The 19,434-nt window shown below is 41.0% G+C and overlaps 1 protein-coding gene across 1 annotated transcript in view; it reads left to right on the top strand.

Moving 5' to 3' along the window:
- Positions 1 to 342: 342 nt before the first annotated feature.
- Positions 343 to 19,434, top strand: part of RNF219 (ring finger protein 219) — a 44,947-nt gene continuing 25,855 nt past the window's right edge. The window contains exons 1-3 of the mRNA XM_027557760.1: positions 343 to 483; positions 16,219 to 16,354; positions 18,449 to 18,540. Coding sequence (XP_027413561.1) covers positions 412 to 483; positions 16,219 to 16,354; positions 18,449 to 18,540 — 300 coding nt within the window. The 5' untranslated portion in view covers positions 343 to 411. The remainder of the gene's footprint in view (positions 484 to 16,218; positions 16,355 to 18,448; positions 18,541 to 19,434) is intronic.

Here is a 19,434-nt window from a genome sequence, read left to right as displayed (position 1 = left end):
GCAGACTGTCAGGTTTAATCTTTAGGTGGAAAACTCTCCCCCAAATGCCCATCTTCCGGGAAAGATCCTGGGATTTCAAATCGCCTTTCCGCATCCTTCCTCTCCTCTCGCTACCAAACTTTCATTTAAACTTTCAAGATCCTCGACGCCCGTAGTAACCCGGCTTCCTTCCCGTTCTCAGGAATCCTTGCAGCTCCCTAACCGAGGAAAGTTTGTTTTCGAACTAAAAAGGAAGGAAAGGAGGAAGGGACCAGACGCCAGCCGCCGCGCGTCGGGAAAGCGCGTTTTCGTTTCCGCGGCCGGCGCGTCGTGGCCCTGCCCGGCCGCCGTAGCCGGCCTCGCGCGGCCTCAGTCGCTGGGAGAAGCCGCGGTCGGCGGGACTTCCGTGTTGGCGGGATTCTGAACGCTGCCATGGCTCAGACCGTGCAGAACGTTACATTGTCGCTCACTCTGCCCATCACGTGTCACATCTGCTTGGGGAAGGTAATGGGTGATGCCTGACACGGCTCCTAAACGGGGTTGGGTGTGCAGGGGCCCTCCGGAGCCCAGGGCTGGCTGGGTGTGCGGCGGGGACGCGGCGCGAGGCGCCGGGCTAGGTGAGGACGCCGACCCTGTGTTCTCCTCTGGCCAGGGAGGCCGCGTCCCCGGGGGACAGAGGGGACGAGTCGGGACTCACGGAGTCATCTGTGCGCCTTTCGGAAGAGGATGACAGCGGCGTGGGGTGGGGAAGTAAGGTGGCCTCAGCCGGGTGACTCCCGGCGTCGAAGGAGGCCTGGTCAGAAATGAATCCCTGCAATTCACGCCCCCCCCGGTGCCACCCCATTGCGGCTGAAATCACGTTTTCTGGGAGCCTCGCGACGGTTCCATCGTCCCCTGCACGAATTAGAGTGTTTTGTTCTTGGGCCTTCGGTGCTGGCTGGGGAGGCTTTTCCATTTTCAAGATAATTTTCTTAACTTCACTCGGCCTTGAGAGTGGCCTTTGCTCTGGGTTCAAAATTTGAAAAAGTAAATAGTACGTACCCCTGAATGACTTTTAGAATGGGAGATGTGGTCTTTAATTCCAAGAACGGATCAGCCACGAGGTAGAATACCCTCTCTCTTGTGATGGAAGAGGTGTCTACCGTGTTTATGAAACCAGGTGGAGAAAGTTGTAAGAGTTCTGAATTAGAAACGGAGTTTTGAAGGTTCTCATGCGTTTGTCTCCTCTTTCATTTCCATTTGTGCCTCCCGTTCGGTTTTTAAAAGAATATATTGTTTTACTATGCAGGTCCAGAAGAAACTTACCCCACCCCCCACGGTGAATTGTTTTACGTTTGTGGGGAATGGATAAATGTGATGTGTTTATGCCCTACACTGAAACTGCAACCACAAGCATAGCGTTAAGAAATGCAGACTTCATGGGGAAAGCATTTGAGTGCCAGTCAGTATGATCGTCTAATCCTCTAAGTCTATGTGAATTTTCTGAGTTCAGAAAGTAGTAGGAAGTCAGGCTTGGGAGAAACTGATAGCTCTTGATATACATCAGAATGAAATGCCAAGGAAATAGCAAAGATACTGTGAGAGGATATAGAGATGGCTTGATCAATTCTGATGGGAGAGCTTAAGAATGGCCTTTGGAAGGTGGTTATTTGAGCTTGGTACTTGCTAGTACTGCCTACCTTTGTAGCTGGGAGGAGGAGAAGATGATTCTGTTTGCTGCAGTCTACATTTGGCTCTTGACTTGAAGTTCCACAAGTTAACTTCTGAGTGAATTTACTCCCAACAGTGGCCTGTTAAAAGGCTGATAAAATATCCTTGGAAAATAATTTTCACTTGGTTGTAGTTGTGCACATTATATCTAGTTTCCATTAGTTAATGGGCTGTGTTGAAGATGTCTTCTGCCCGGTTGATTTTCCATACCTATGCTTTCTGTGTTTTAACAAAAATGATAACTAATAGAATATAGTGATTTGCAGATTACAAAATGCTTTTGTATGCATTTTATTATTTCATTTACCACTCTTATCAGTGCTGTGAGATAGGTAGGGCTGGTTTCCCCATTTTTCAGATAAGGAAACTAAGGCGTAGAATCTCCAGCATTTGAACCTCTGTTGTTTGCATTTGTGTCTTCAATAAGTTACATCCAAAATCTCAGATGAACTCATTCATAACAGCAGACACTTCTGGTGAATTTTTCCCTCCTATACTGGTTAGCTGTATTCTAGAATTACATCTAATAACAAAAGGTTTAGATCAGATCAGATCAGATCGGTCGCTCAGTGTGTCAGACTCTTTGCGACCCCATGAATCACAGCACGCCAGGCCTCCCTGTCCATCACCAACTCCCGGAGTTCACTCAGACTCATGTCCGTCGAGTCAGTGATGCCATCCAGCCATCCCATCCTCTGTCGTCCCCTTCTCCTCTTGCCCCCAATCCCTCCCAGCATCAGAGTCTTTTCCATTGAGTCAACTCTTCCCATGAGGTAGCCAAAGTACTGGAGTCTCAGCTTTAACATCATTCCTTCCAAAGAAATCCCAGGGCTAATCTCCTTCAGGATGGACTGGTTGGATCTCCTTGCAGTCCAAGGGACTCGCAAGAGTCTTCTCCAACACCACAGTTCAAAAGCATCAATTCTTCGGCACTCAGCCTTCCTCACAGTCCAACTCTCACATCCATACATGACCACAGGAAAAACCATAGCCTTGACTAGATGAACCTTTGTTGGCAAAGTAATGTCTCTGCTTTTGAAAATGCTATCTAGGTTGGTCATAACTTTCCTTCCAAGGAGTAAGCGTCTTTTAATTTCATGGCTGCAGTCACCACCTGCAGTGATTTTGGAGCCCAGAAAAATAAAGTCTGACACTGTTTCCACTGTTTCCCCATCTATTTCTCATGAAGTGGTGGGACCGGATGCCATGATCTTTGTTTTCTGAATGTTGAGCTGTAAGCCAACTTTTTCACTCTCCTCTTTCACTTTCATCAAGAGGCTTTTTAGTTCCTCTTCACTTTCTGCCATAAGGGTGGTGTCATCTGCATATCTGAGGTTATTGATATTTCTCCCGGCAATCTTGATTCCAGCTTGTGTTTCTTCCACCCCAGCGTTTCTCATGATGTACTCTGCTATGTAAGTTAAATAAACAGGGTGACAATATACAGCCTTGACGTGCTCCTTTTCCTATTTGGAACCAGTCTGTTGTTCCATGTCCAGTTCTAACTGTTGCTTCCTGACCTGCATACAGGTTTCTCAAGAGGCAGGTCAGGTGGTCTGGGATTCCCATCTCTTTCAGAATTTTCCACAGTTTATTGTGATCCACACAGTCAAAGGCTTTGCCATAGTCAATAAAGCAGAAATCGATGTTTTTCTGGAACTCTCTTGCTTTTTCCATGATCCAGCAGATGTTGGCAATTTGATCTCTGGTTCCTCTGCCTTTTCTAAAACCAGCTTGAACATCAGGAAGTTCATGGTTCACATATTGCTGAAGCCTGGCTTGAAGAATTTTGAGCATTACTTTACTAGCGTGTGAGATGAGTGCAATTGTGCGATAGTTTGAGCATTCTTTGGCATTGCCTTTCTTTGGAATTGGAATGAAAACTGACCTTTTCCAGTCCTGTGGCCACTGCTGAGTTTTCCAAATTTGCTGGCATATTGAGTGCAGCACTTTCACAGCATCATCTTTCAGGATTTGGAATAGCTCAACTGGAATTCTGTCACCTTCACTAGCTTTGTTCGTAGTAATACTTTCTAAGGCCCACTTGACTTCACATTCCAGGATGTCTGGCTCTAGGTCAGTGATCACACCATTGTGATTATCTTGGTCGTGAAGATCTTTTTTGTATAGTTCTTCTGTGTATTCTTGCCATCTCTTCTTAATATCATCTGCTGCTTTTAGGTCCATACCATTTCTGTCCTTTATCGAGCCCAACTTTGCATGAAATGTTCCTTTGGTATCTCTGATTTTCTTGAAGAGATCTCTAGTCTTCCCATTCTGTTGTTTTCCTCTATTTCTTTGCATTGATCGCTGAAGAAGGCTTTCTTATCTCTTCTTGCTATTCTTTGGAACTCTGCATTCAGATGTTTATATCTTTCCTTTTCTCCTTTGCTTTTTGCTTCTCTTGTTTTCACAGCTATTTGTAAGGCCTCCCCAGACAGCCATTTTGCTTTTTTGCATTTCTTTTCCATGGGGATGGTCTTGATCCCTGTCTCCTGAACAATGTCATGAACCTCATTCCATAGTTCATCAGGCACTCTGTCTATCAGATCTAGGCCCTTAAATCTCACTTCCACTGTATAATCATAAGGGATTTGATTTGGGTCATACCTGAATGGTCTAGTGGTTTTCCCTACTTTCTTCAATTTAAGTCTGAATTTGGCAATAAGGAGTTCATGGTCTGAGCCACAGTCAGCTCCTGGTCTTGTTTTTGCTGACTGTATAGAGCTTCTCCATCTTTGGCTGCAAAGAATGTAATCAGTCTGATTTTGGTGTTGACCATCTGGTGATGTCCATGTATAGAGTCTTCTCTTGTGTTGTTGGAAGAGGGTGTTTGTTATGACCAGTGCATTTTCTTGGCAAAACTCTATTAGTCTTCGCCCTGCTTCATTCCGTATTCCAAGGCCAAATTTGCCTGTTACTCCAGGTGTTTCTTGACTTCCTACTTTTGCATTCCAGTCCCTTATAATGAAAAGGACATCTTTTTTGGGTGTTAGTTCTAAACAATCTTGTAGATCTTCATAGAACCGTTCAACCTCAGCTTCTTCAGCGTTACTGGTTGGGGCATAGACTTGGATTACTGTGATATTGAATGGTTTGCCTTGGAAACGAACAGAGATCATTCTGTCGTTTTTGAGATTGCATCCAAGTACTGCATTTCAGACTCTTTTGTTGATCATGATGGCTACTCCATTTCTTCTGAGGGATTCCTGCCCACAGTAGTAGATATTATGGTCATCTGAGTTAAATTCACCCATTCCAGTCCATTTCAGTTCGCTGATTCCTAGAATGTCGACATTCACTCTTGCCATCTCTTGTTTGACCACTTCCAATTTGCCTTGATTCATGGACCTGACATTCCAGATTCCTATGCAATATTGCAAAAGGTTAATGATTTGTAAATAGACATTTTCTCATGTCTACTGTGGAGACAAAAAGGCACAATTGGTTGACAGCCCCGAGTACTGTATTCAGACTAAGTTCTAATCCAGGTCTTCCACTTAACTAATTCTATACAAGTTACTTAACTTATACAAGTTACTTAATGTCCCTAAGAGCAGTTTCCTTATCTGTACAGTGGGAATGATAATAGTATTAGGGCTTCCCTGGTGGCTCAGACAGTAAAGAATCCACCTGCAATGCAGAAGACCTGGGTTCAGTCCCTGAGTTGGAAAGATCCCCTGAAGAAGGGCATAACAACCAATATTCTTGCCTGGAGAATCTCTATGGACAGAGGAGCCTGGCAGGCTGCAGTCCATGGGGTCGCAGAGAGTCGAACATGATTGAGTGACTAAGCACATACAGACATAGTGTGAATCTTGACACTTATCATTTAAGAAATGTTAACCTTTGTTACAGGCACTGAGGCAGACAAACCCTCAAAAATGAGGAAACCAACTTTTTCAGTCACTGCTCCTCCCAGTTGCTTCCTGAGGCCAGTACACTCAATTGATGAAGATTTACATTTCCAGAAGAGTAGGACCTGTTTGTTCTGGAAGTTGCCACAGTACATCCAGTGATTTTTTGTTGGTTCCATACTCTTTTGCCTTTTGTGTAGTTAAAGCAAATCTGATCTGCCTGTGCTACTCGGCCTCCCCTCCACACCAGTATTTATGGGGTGCTGGAGACAGTCTTTCATCTCCCTGACGCACACATTTCTGGCCACCTCTGGAGTCTGCCTTCAAGCCCTTCCTGGCTAGGCCTCATCTTTTGCTGCTCTCGCCATTTGTCCCTTACAGAGTTAACAGGTCTTCATTTTTTATTTTTCAACAGAATCAGGGGCCATTATCCCGAAGAGTTACTGTTAAAAAAAAAAAAAAGATGCATATTACTTAAGGAAATTAGGGGTGGGAGAGACTTTGAATTTGAAGAGATAGTTGCTGCTTGGAATGGGGGTGAAGGTGAAGAATGGTGGGGAGCAGTAGTCGAGATAGCCCAAATATGTATGTGGTTAATGCTTTGTCTTTTCAATACAAATGTACTTAAAATTGAAAAGTTTAAACATTTTGCATTTGCCACCCCCAACTGTACGTCAGTCTTAAAGGTGGATTATCTCTGTTCAGTGTTTAGCAGCGTTGCCACTATTGTAAGAGCTCTGTGTCACCTGGAGAGGTGAAGTGCACACCCTGTGAGACAGTTCATATATAACACTTTCTGGCCTATTCCGCTGTAATTTTTTCCCGTGCCTTGGGCTAGTAGGCCAGCAAGCTGAAATGACCCAGCCCAGGATATTTAAGTGACATTTTGGTACTGCTGCCAGAATTCTACAGACCAGTTTATCTCTAGGTAATCCAGGCTTTTATCTCTTCAATTAGGATTCAAGCTGTGAAAAGAAACTGTTGCACGTAATAGTTTTATTGACCAACTCTGCGTTTTGCCATGAGTGACAGCCAAATGTGGAATGCAGTTGGTTTTAATCAAAGGACAAAGGAGATTCTCAAGAGAAGTGGCAAGCGACTAGACTTCTAATACCGTTTAACAATGATATAGCATATCCAATTATTTCTCACTTGAGAATGAATCCAAATTCGGGTACCACCCTTTAAGATAAATATACATAAACTGAAGTATTTGAAATCATTTGGAAAGGATTTGAAATTGAGATTGGAATATAGATGGAACAGAATAGTGTTGGAGTGAACAGACATGATAGCAACTCATTAAATAATTAAAAGTATTTCCATTTGGAAGGGAATCAAACTTTGTGTAGCTCTACAATATTAAGATTTATACTTAATATAAATGGAAACTTTCTGGCTGAAATAATCAGAAATGAAATTAGCTTTCTTACAATGTGTCCAGTCGTAGGATAGACTGTTTTCCACTGGGAATACTATGGGAAAGAACCCTTCTTTCAGGGAGGACTTCTTGCTTTGCTTTCTACACACATCATTGATTTAAAAGGTTGAAAAGAGGTAGGGCTAGGTGTTACCTCTAGGGCCAGAGGTAACACCTTAGCAACCTAGCATCCTAACTCTCGGTTGACTAAATTCATTAATCAGTGCTCATCAAGGGCTGTCGATTGGCCAGAGAGCCATCCTCCTCAGTACATTGAATCCATGTTTGAGTCTTGATTGCCCCTCAGCTCCCAAGAGTGGATTTAAGAACCAGCCTTGTACATAATCATCACAAGAATTTGCTTTGAAAAAAAGCCATGTGGAGTAAAAGTGTTGCTTTTTCTCCCTTATCTAGATTAAAATAAGCTTCAAGAATGCAGACACTTTCAGAAAAGTATAACAATAGTGTGTTTTCACATAGAGTATAATAAAAATTAATTCAAAAAAGTGTTGATATATTCTGGTAATTTTCAAGTTTGGCATATAATAGCTGGCATATAATTTACTTCACAAATAAGATTCCAGTTTATCCTGAAAGCCTTCTAGGTAGGGATAAAGGTGGGCGAGGGGAGGTGTATTAGCTTTCTTTCTAACCCAGACAGAATTGGAGACCCAGACCAATAGGCATTAAGTAGCTTAGTTCTCAGGATCACACAGTTTTAAAGTTCTAGTCCTGAATTCTGGCCCAGAGCCAAAGATTTCTTGCAACATAGCAAGAGCAATCCAGGAATTTTGTTTTTAAAAATTGCCAAATTTGTAAGGTTGAGAAGGTAGGCTCTTCCTACAGTCATTTATCCCTCAGCTTTGTTCTTCAGTCTTTCTGTAGTAGGCCTCCTCTAGTGAAACCCGTGAAGTTTTGATATTGGTGCAAGAGAAGGGAAAAGAAAGGTTAGCTCTAGTCTCCAGTAAAGGTGACTGAAGAGCAGAGAAATTGATTTTAAATGTATTTGCCAGACCAGTTGGTAAAGTTTATCTACAGCCTTTTCCCTTGCATCACCTCCATTAATATAGTATCTCTTTTCTGCAATCCCTGCTGATCCCAGTGTCTTGATTCTTTCAGGTGTATTTCCTCTATTTCTTACTCCCTGATTATTGTTTACTAAACTTGCTCTCAGGAAGAAAGATCTGTTTCTTAATTGAAAGAGCACTCAATTTGCATGTTTAATGGTGGTCGAATGCTGGCTCTGCCACTTAGAACACATATTTATTTCCTTGAGTCTCAGTTTCCACTGGCTGCAAATTAATTTGATACTATCAACCCCATTAGATTGTTAGGGAAATTCGTGTACATTTCCCAGACCAGCAGTTCTCAATAGGATGGAAGTGCATTTTGTTGTGTGGATCACAATAAACTGTGGAAAATTCTGAAAGAGATGGGAATCTCAGACCACCTGACCTGCCTCTTGAGAAACCTGTATGCAGGTCAGGAAGCAACAGTTAGAACTGGACATGGAACAACAGACTGGTTCCAAATAGAAAAAGGAGTACGTCAAGGCTGTATATTGTCACCGTGCTTATTTAACTTACATAGCAGAGTACATCATGAGAAACGCTGGGGTGGAAGAAACACAAGCTGGAATCAAGATTGCCTGGAGAAGTATCAATAACCTCAGATATGCAGATGACACCACCCTTATGGCAGAAAGTGAAGAGGAACTAAAAAGCCTCTTGATAAAAGTGAAAGAGGAGAGTAAAAAATGTTGGCTTAAAGCTCAACATTCAGAAAACGAAGATCATGGCATCCGGTCCCATCACTTCATGAGAAATAGATGGGGAAACAGTGGAAACAGTGTCAGACTTTATTCTTCTGGGCTCCAAAATCACTGCAGATGGTGATTGCAGCCATGAAATTAAAAGACACTTACTCCTTGGAAGGAGAGTTATGACCAACCTAGATAGCATATTGAAAAGCAGAGATATTACTTTGCCAACAAAGGTCCGTCTAGTCAAGGCTATGGTTTTTCCTGTGGTCATGTATGGATGTGAGAGTTGGACTGTGAAGAAAGCTGAGCACCAAAGAATTGATGCTTTTGAACTGTGGTGTTGGAAGAGACTCTTGAGAGTCCCTTGGACTGCAAGGAGATCCAACCAGTCCATCCTAAAGGAGACCAGTCCTGGGTGTTCTTTGGAAGGACTGATGCTGAGGCTGAAACTCCAATACTTTGGCCACCTCATGCAAAGAGTTGACTCATTGGAAAAGACCCTGATGATGGGAGGGATTGAGGGCAGGAGGAGAAGGGGGCGACTGAGGATGAGATGGCTGGATGGCATCACTGACTCGATGCACAGGAGTTTGGGTGAACTCCGGGAGTTGGTGATGGACAGGGAGGCCTGGCGTGCTGTGATTCATGGGGTCGCAAAGAGTTGGACACAACTGAGCGACTGAACTGAAGTGAACTGAGAGATATTTCTGATTGTCTTCAGAGCAGTGCTACTCACATCTAGTAGACAGAGCCTCAGGGTGCTTCTAGCTAAACTTTCCATAATATATAGGACAGCCTTCTACAACACAAAAATTTTTGTTCCAAAATGTCAGTAGTGCCAAAATTGACAAACCCTGCCCTAAACCCTTGTGTAACTCCTGTTAGGGAAGTCTAGGATAGATTTTGGACTTCCCCGGTGGCTCAGACAGTGAAGAATCTGCCTGCAGTGCAGAAGGCCTGGGTTCAGTCTGCCGGTCGGGAATATGACCTGGAGGAGGGCATGGCAACCCACTCCAGTGTTCTTAGCTGAAGAATCCCATGGACAGGGAGCCTTGTGGACCACAGTCCACGGAGGCACAAAGAGCCAGACACAACTGAGTGACTAAGCACAGGATAGATAGTAATGGACAGCACCTTTAGGTCTGACTCCTTCCAGATATTTGCTTTTTAAGAAAGGGATTTTTGGTGGTAAAGTCTCTCAAAACTGAAACATCTTCAGATAAAAGACACTATGTAGTAGAATTATATATTATTGGGCTAATATTTCTTGTACCTAGGACTGCCTCCTCAGGCCCATTCCAGTGAGAGAAGAGCCTTCTTTTCACACATTCCTTCATCTTCTCTTTCTCTTCTTCCTCCTTCTCACCAGCTTCACTGGGCATTACCCTGGGATGTCACTTCAGCATGCTTACTCCAGATGAGTTTGGAATTGTACATGCCACTTATCTTTGCCATTGTTGTCTTGCATGTTTTTTTCATAAGGGTGCTTACTATGTTAATGCCACAGATCTCATTTGAGAGTAAATAGAATAAAAAGTCTAATAATATAGGCAAATTATGACTATTTCATATCTTGAGAAGATCTTATTAAAGGAAATTATTTGTGTGTGTGTTTTGCTGTTACATATAGCAGGATCTGAGTAGAGGAGATGGGTGGACAGGAGTTGAGGGAGGGCTACATTCTTTGTATTTTGTTTCTGTAGTTTATGGTCAAATAAATAACAAGTAATTTGTTCTAGGAGTTCCTTCTCATTTATCAGTTCCTGTTCTCCTAAGTAAATTTAAACCATTGTCTAGAAATTTTCATCTGATAAGTACATGGTCCAAAGAAATGAAGTAGTGAGCTGTTTCAAAATCCAGCACAACGGTGGCCATAATACCAGGTATTAACAGTGCCGACGAGTCTCCTTTGGGTGACACTGCCAGCGGCTTTCAGCTGACAGCCAAGTAGTCTGCCTGCGGTTGTTCTTCGGTATCATTTTGGCAAATTAAATGAAAAGGTTAAACTTACACTTTTTCAAAATTTGGCAGTGGCCGTTGACCTTTTGCTTCTTGGATGTTTTTAGGAGCATTATCTCAGCCTTTCATTTTAATACATCAAAATTCACTTATGTTAATACTAGAGTGTGCATTGTATAAGTTGTTGGTGGTGGAGACTAAGATGAGCAGGACAGTGCCCCTGCCCCCTGGGAGCCTAAAATCAAATAGGGAAAGCAGGATATAGATAATTTTCCAAGTCCAGTGAACATTAAATCATTGCATAAGAAATGCGCTTATGAGAATTCAATAAAGATCCAATTAATTCTAAAAAAAAGATTACTGAAGGTCTTACAGAAGAGGTAAACTTTGATTTTCATCTCAAAAGATGGGAAGGATTTTATTTTGATTGGGTAAGTTGCAGGCCAGCAGAACATATCAAGCTAAAAAATGAGAGCCCAGTAAATAATAAGTCTGTGTTCTTCATATTCTTTTTGATGAACATCAGGTGTATATCTATGTGGTTGAAGTATTGGTTTTGTCCAGTATTGAAATGGATTAAAGGAAATGGCCATTTAAGAAGCAGATTGCATTATTCTTTGGATGCGGTACTCAAAACTGTGAGTAGGGGGAAAAAGTTGTTTTGCAGGAGAGCAGTGCTCCGTATTGTAGCTGGGTGGCTCTGGCATCAGTGTGAAAGGTGGACAGGAGTGAACATGTGACAGCAAGGATGCTTGGAAGAGGTCATTGCAGTAGCTGGGGTAAGAGAAGGGGAACCTGAACTCACTGAGTTGAAGATAGAAAAAGAAGGGATAGATGGTAAGTAAAAGAACATTTAGTGGTAGGTTTGCCACATTGCGACTATTTGGGGATATACTTTTTTCCCCCACATTATACCATCTCTGGAGTCTTGTTGTATTTTATAAGCCATGGCATCTTACAGGGCTTCCTGTGTGGCTCAGCTGGTAAAGAATCTGTTTGTGATGTGGGAGACCTGGGTTTGATCCCTGTTTTGGGAAGATCCCCTGGAGAAGGGAAAGGCTACCCACTCCAGTGTCTTAAATTTTTCATCCTTTTTTCCTGGTGATACAGAAGATATGGATATATCTTAAAATCCCTGGCTTTTTAAACTGATACATGATAACAGAATTTGGTGCCAGATTGGATGGTGAAGGTGAGAAAAAAGGGTGAGTCAGAGAACTCTGAGTATTCTAGACCAAGGGATGAGGTAGAGATGCCATTAACTTAGACAAGAGAGAGTACAGGAGCGGGGTGAATGTGTGGAGGCTGGGCTTATCTTTGGGCATACTATGGTTGGGGCAGCTTTAAGATCCCAACATGCAGTTGGCTCCTGGGCATGTGAATATAGTCCTTGTCTCCCTGCCCCCACCCTTTTTTCTTTTCTTTTCCTTTTCTTTCTTTTCTCTTGAGGAATTGCTAAGTGGAAGTCTCAGTGCTTACATCTTTATATTATTAAATCTTAAACAACAGCTGAATGAAAAGTGTACTAGGTTAAACCATATATCTCAGAACCGGAAACTGATGCCATTGTTTTAACTAACGGGCTAATCCAAAGTCAAACAGCTCAATAGGTAGTAGAGCTGGAGTCTGCCCCAGGTTTCTTTTGAAGCCTAAGCTCTGCCACTTACTGAGATCCAGTTACAGAGGCTTCTCAGGAACTATTACTGTAGAAAAGATGTTAACACTATGTAATACATGAGATTGAGAGAAAATAGAACTTTGTCAGATAAGGTATCCCAGGACAAAACTTGAGGGAAAGCAGCTATGCCACCTCCTGTAATCTGATTGTGAGCGTCTCACTTTCCGCTCCTCTTCTCATCACACCGACTCCTCCAGTGTTACTTCAGCCTTTTCATGTCATCGTTGCCACTCACAGACTCAACGGTGTTTGACCATCCTGCTCCATACATGACCCTAGTAAATGTACTTTCTCATCTTTCAAAATAATTGCTTTAATCTATTTTCTCCAGTTGATATTCCTCCCTGCTTCCGACTTACAGCTGGTAATCTCACCTCCTATTTGATAGACAAAATAAAAGTAGTTGGAACATGAGTTCTCCCATCTTTCTATCAACAGATCTTCCATCCTCTGTGTTTGTTCTTATAGCCTTGGTTTTCTTCCCTTTTGTTAAATTGGAAGATAGCTCCTCACTCCATATGAGCCACAATCTGCTTGCTTGTGCTTTGGATCTCATTCCCCTCTTGACTGCTTAGCAACGTTGCTGTCTATGGCTCTGATCCCTCCCTGTCTTCCTCTATCATTAACTAATATCTGCTTTTTTACCATACCATTCGCATTATCATTCCTTTCCGTGGCCACATGTTGTGCTCTCTCCTTTACAGCAAAACATGAAAGATGACCTGCCTGTAGTCTCTGTCTTCATTTCTTCACTTTTCCTTGTCTTGCACTCTCGAATCAAGTTTCCATCTCAGTGCCAGTATTCACTGGAAACAGTGCTTGTCAATTACAGACCACAGTGACTTCCATGCAGTTAAATCTTGTAGTCACTTCTCTGTCCACATCAAATTCAGTCTCTCTTCAACATTTGACATGAGTGACCACTCTTGAAAAACTTCCTGTGTAACACCATGTTCTCCTGTCCTCCAGCACAGTCCCTCCTCCTCATTTCCCTTTGCCAGTTGCTCCTCCTCTTCCTCTGTGTGCTGGAATGTATACTGTTCTGCCCATGCAGGGGATCTTCTCCAGTCCTGTGACTTTAAATGCCATCTTTTATGCCAATGATCCTCAGACCTTGCCTTGTCCATTTAAAAGCCGGGTTGGTGTCACAAACTTAATAGACCAAAGCAGAATTCTTGATTTCCACCACGTGTGAGGCCTTCTTTTTTGCAGTGAAAGTTGCTCAGTGGTGTCTTGACTCTTTGCAACCCATGGACTGTAGCCTTCTAGGCTCCTCTGTCCGTGGATTTTCCAGGCCAGAATACTGGAGTGGGTAGCTGTTTCCTTCTCCAGGGGATCTTCCCAATCCAGGGACTGAACCCAAGTCTCCCACACTGCAGGCGGATTCTTTACCAGCTGAGCCACCAGGGGAGCCTAAGAATACTGGAGTGGGTAGCCTATCCCTTCTCCAACAGATCTTCCCGACCTAGGAATCAAACCAGGGTCTCCTGCATTACAGGTGGATTCTTTACCAGCTGAGCTACCAGGGAAGTTTTTAGTTTGGATATTTAATCTTTGTTAGCCGGGGTCCAGCCCCAGCTGTTATGAGAGCATTTACTTAGAAAATGCCAATTAGATGTGTGCTTCTAATGAGGGAAGCCTATACGGAGCGGAAGAGTGTTTTGAATCCCCTTAATATGCACGGTTTTATGTTTTGAGCATTGACTTTGATTCATTTTCAGATGAATTAATGACTAAAACCAGAAATAAACTCACTGCCCTAAAAGTCCAAGGAGATAACTGTTAACCAGCCATCTTAATTTGGGGGTACACATCCTGCCAGGAGCCTTCTAGGAACATGGAGTATGTGCTTGTGAGTGTGTGTCTGTGTGCCTGTGTTTGGGGAAGCTACCGGATAGGCAGAGTAGTATCTTCCTGGTACTTTCATTGAGAATTTTTTGTTCTGAAAACATTTTCTGACTTAGGGATAAGATTAAAACACCCGTGAATGTATTATGGTCTGGACTTCAGAAACAGATGAATTTTTAGAAAAAACTAACCTTCAAAGAGAGTTCAGGTTTGTCTGCCTCTTGAGACTCTGACCAGGAGTACCTCCCAGATGAGCCCTCATTCCTTGTTGTTGGTAGGAGCGCTTGGGAAGGAGTGCTGTGCTTCATGGTCTTACTGTGTTTGAAAGTCTGTCTGTCTGTGTTTTAATTAGCCCTATCAAATCAGTTGAACTCAATGAATTAGAATTGGTATTTCTCCAAGAGGAAGTCTAAATCTGTGCAGAGTTTTCTTCTCTGTTTAGTTTTCTTCTGTTAGTGTTCATAATCAAGGGAGCATCTGAATGTTTGGAAAGCCAAACTAAACCCAGAGAGCTCTTTGCAGGGAGACTTAAAATGACTGCCTGCCTGGCATGGATTGTTGTACATTTGTGATTTCTTTGAGAGTTGGGACCCCTTTCAAATTAGTGAGCAAGATACTCAGTATCCTTCTGAGGCAGATATAGAGCAACATCGATGTTTGTGAAAAGTGGTTTGTGGTGGTTCTGCCTTTCATTCCCCCTCTACTCATTCCACTTTTCCTTGATCTTCTTGTCCCTAATGCAGAAGGACTCTACAGTGGTAGTGTTTTTATTATTAGAACAAAATACTGAAAATGGCTATAAAGTATTTTGAGTCCCATGGTAAAAATACCACATAAATAAAGTGAAAGCCTTCTGTGTCCTTTTCTATTTTTGTTTTATCTTGTTACATTTATGCTGTTTGAAGAATATTCAGTCATTATTCCCTCTGGCAAGTTCCTCAATATGTGGAATTTTAAATAGTGTCTTAATAGCAATTACTTTATTCAACAAACCTTTATTGAGTACCTACTGTGTACTAGGCTGTCCCTAGGTACCAGAGATTCAGAAGTGAATGATATGAAGGAAGTTATTGCTCTTCCAGAGTTTCCATTCTAAAAGAGGAGATAAATTCAAATTTATAAGAAATATGTAAACTAATGTATAAAGTCAGGTAGAAAACTAAATCAGCTTCTTCTATTTTCTCTCTGATACAACAGCTACACACAGCCAAAACAAAACACATACATTGTTAACCCCGAGCAAGCCACCTGATCTCTTCACCTTGGTTTCCTTATTTGTAAAGTATATTTACTGTTTATCTTTCAGGATTAGAGAGAGAGGATATGCATGGGAAACTCATTGTAAAATATAAGACAATATAAATGTAAAGTATTTGTACTTGATTGCATTGAGTCAAAGATTGATTTATTTGATGTACGGCAGTATTTCTGTCAGCATTGTTTGCTATTTAGATTATAAACCACTTGAGTGTATGTCCTGTCTTTTAGGGTTGTTTTAACTTTCGTGCCTCTGGTTTTGAGGGCATTCTTGTAAGACGTCAGTGCTAAATTGTTGATTGCTATTGCTCTGTAATATAGTGGAATGAATTGAGGGAAGGATTTCAAGCATTATATGGATGACTGGACTAAATAATCTTCAAAGAACCTTCTAGACCTGACATTTTATAATCCTTGACTAGAACAGTTGAAGAAAAATTGCCCCAGCCTTAGTGGAACAAAATGCATTTTCTCTTTGGCAGTAAGTGTGATTTGGAACAAAATAAAACCATTTCTTAATGTATCAAAAGTTTCCATCTCTATGACCAGATATGTAAGCTAGTAACTGTCACACGTGTGTAAGAAACAGTGTGGTAGCAGAAGCAGTTTTTATGAATACTAGATATGGCTTCTTAAAGCACCTGCTGCTGTACTCTAGAGCAGCGATTTGTTTGCTCTAAGCTAAACCTGTTGAGATTCTGGTTATGACTGTTGCCCTGTACTAAAAGTAGTGTTTCCTTTTTCAAAGGTACGCCAGCCTGTCATATGCATCAACAACCATGTGTTTTGTTCGGTTTGTATCGACTTGTGGTTGAAGAATAATAGCCAATGTCCAGCCTGCAGAGTCCCCATCACTCCTGAAAATCCTTGCAAAGAAATTATTGGTAAGAGTCTATTGTAAAAACACATAGAAACTGATTTAAAAGTGTTTAAATAGTGTCTGTCTGGAGGAAAACTGAAATGGACAACTTTTGGTGGTGTTATTTTGCCAGTATCATACTGGGTGGATTGGTCATTTGGCATAATCTATATAAGTGGAGCAACTGAGGAGCGTGAAGCACTGTGAGAAATCACAGAGCCTTCTGGAACTTTGATTCTGGTAGAGGCTGTCCATATGGATGAAGTGTTTTTTTTGTTTTTTTTTATTTATTTATTTATTTATTTATATGGGTGCACCAGTTCTTAACTGCAGCCAACAGTTTAAAAAGCAGACAAACAAAAAGGCCCACAGAGTTCAAACAAGCTAGCTCAGCTAGGAACGTGGAGAAGGGATTCATGAAGCAGTGGCCTCTAAGATTTAAGGATAGATAAATTTTCAGTTGGTAAAGGTGAGAGAGGCCATTTCTTGTAGAGGGAGCAGCATTCACTGCAGTTGGGAAACAGGAAAGTCTAGTTGGGTCTGACTGTTGAAATAAGACTGAAAAGGTAAATTAAGACTTCAGCGCAGAGCATCTCGAGTGACAGACTGAATCAGGGAGTTGCTGTATGGGTGAGAAGGGTAAGTGGGCATGATGGTTTTGAGCAGGGGAATGGCATAAGCCAAAGTGTGTACTAGGAATATTACTCAGGTAATGATACATAGTTTGGGCTTCAGGGGAGAATCAGGACATGAGTAGGTCAGACTCTTGCCCAGGTGAGGGAGAATGTGAGTCTGGATTAAGGGTATGAAAAAGAACATTCAGTGCTATAGTCATGTAGGTAAAGTGGGGTGGGGAAAGTGGTAGGGATAAAACTTGAACTGGAAGATTCTTGGAAAATGAAACATTTAAAGAGCTTTTATAGTGTTATTTCTTTTAGATTGCTAAAATGATTTTTATTTGTTTCTGCTTTAGGAAGAATTGAAAGTGAATTGATGATAGCATGAATCATTGGGAAAAAAACCTTTTGTCTTTGTAATAGTCCAAAATTAGGGAAAATGGACTTATATAAAGTTTTTATAATAGAAAGGAAGATATATATGCTAGAACAAAAGAAGAACCATTGGAACTTTGAAACTAAGCAATCTGAAAGGGAATCAGAGGTGGCTCCAAGGTTTCTCTCTTGGGTACCTGGGTGAAGTCTTATAGAGGAATATTTCTGTGCTGTGCTGCAAACTGGAGTGTCAGTCTCTCAGCCTCTGCTTTTTTATCTGCACTGATCTTTACTAGGAGTCAGGTCTTTCCTTGCAGACTATGAGCTTTGTTGATTAAAATAATTTAAATGTTTTTTTCCCAGCTGCTTTTCACATCCCTTCTTTCTTCATTCATTTGTATCTAAGTGATATTTCATAAATTCTCTGAAGTAAAATGGTTTATCCATCCTTGCATTTGGATGGAGTCCTGTGAAAAAGAACGTTTGTAAATGCCTTTGTTATCATGATGCTAAGAAGTACAAAGAAAGTAACCACAGGATAAGTGAAGAGCTCTCAGAAAGAATACATTTTGAGTGTGTATATGTGAGTTACTGTGGGCATACAATTAATGCTGTGATTTATAATCCATTGTAACTGGGTTGTTAGAATCAGTGAAAAGACACATTCATCTTTTCAGTTGTGTTACTAGTAACTATATATATTTGAATACATTAGCTATAATAATATATATTATAATATGTATATCATATATGTGACATATAAGATAATATATTTGATAATTATATAATACTGATTTATACAACAAATAATATTTTAATTATACAGCTTATTGGTTAGATGTAATCACTGATTTTATTATTAACAGTTGTCTGGTATTCAAAATTTGCAGTAGTTCAAATGAGTTAATAAATATAGCCTTTGCCTTCATTGAGTTTAATAAGATACACAGGTAAGTAAACATAACATGATATTTTACTGAAAGTATTTCTGATGGTGTTACTTACTTATTTTTTCTCAGAATTGAAGTACAGAAAAGGATGGCAGCACAAAGAGGATGTAAGAAAAAGGATAGAAATTAAGCTAGAGTCTACATAGAAAGGTTAGATTTTTTTTTTTTGTCCTATAGGAGGAACAAGTGAAAGTGAACCTATGCTAAGCCATACAGTCAGGAAGCATCTTCGGAAAACCAGACTTGAATTACTCCACAAAGAATATGAGGTAAATACTAAGTAAATGTTAAATGATGACAGCATTAAATTCTAGGTAAAACTGAGCTATCAGTCTGGACTTCTTAGAGTAGGTATCCAGTGAAATCTTACGTTAAATGCCAGTTTAAAAATATCTTATTTGATAAATTCTTTTTTCCTTTCCTGTTTCAAATAGGGAAACAGATGGAAACATTTCCTCTTTTTCTTGCTTTTAATTTTAAATTTGTGCTCAACAGAAACATCATTTTTTAAGTTGCTCCCTCAAGAAGTTGGGAGATAAAGGAAACTCTCATGTAGAAGTCAGTCTTCCAACCCCATGAGGCGTTATGAATGCAAACAAGTACTGTAACCTTCATTCTGTCTTTGTGTCTACCTGTAAATTCACTGCTAATTATAAGTCTGATAAGTTCTGGTAAAGAAAATATACTTATGTCAGCTACCGACAAAGAGATTTTGGTTTGAGATATGCTATTGCTTTCATTCTTTTTTTTTTGTTTTTTTTGCATGTTTTAAAAAACATTTTTTAAATGTTTGTTGAATTTTTAAAACATGTTTTTAAAAAATTATGTATATTTAAGGTGTAAAACATGTTTTGATATACATGGTGAAGTGATGACTTCAGTCAAACTAATTAGCATAGCCATCTCCTCACATAGTTACTTTTTCTGTGTGTGTGTGTGGTGAGGGCACCTGAAGTCTACTCGGCAGTGTCCAGTAGATAGTACAGTATTATTACCTATAGTCATCATGCTATACAGGAGGTCTCTAGACTATCTCTAGCTGCAACTCTGTACCCCTTTAACCATCTTCCTGTTTCTCCCACCTCCCCATTTCCCCCACCTTCCATTCTTGGTAACCACTGTTTAACTCTGCTTCTGTGTGTTTGACTCTTTAGATTCCACAT

Source organism: Bos indicus x Bos taurus, chromosome 12, assembly GCF_003369695.1.
Source record: "Bos indicus x Bos taurus breed Angus x Brahman F1 hybrid chromosome 12, Bos_hybrid_MaternalHap_v2.0, whole genome shotgun sequence".
NCBI classification, from domain to species: Eukaryota; Metazoa; Chordata; class Mammalia; order Artiodactyla; family Bovidae; genus Bos; species Bos indicus x Bos taurus.
Note: the sequence above shows the minus strand (reverse complement) of the source record. Positions and strands in the feature narration are given on the sequence as shown.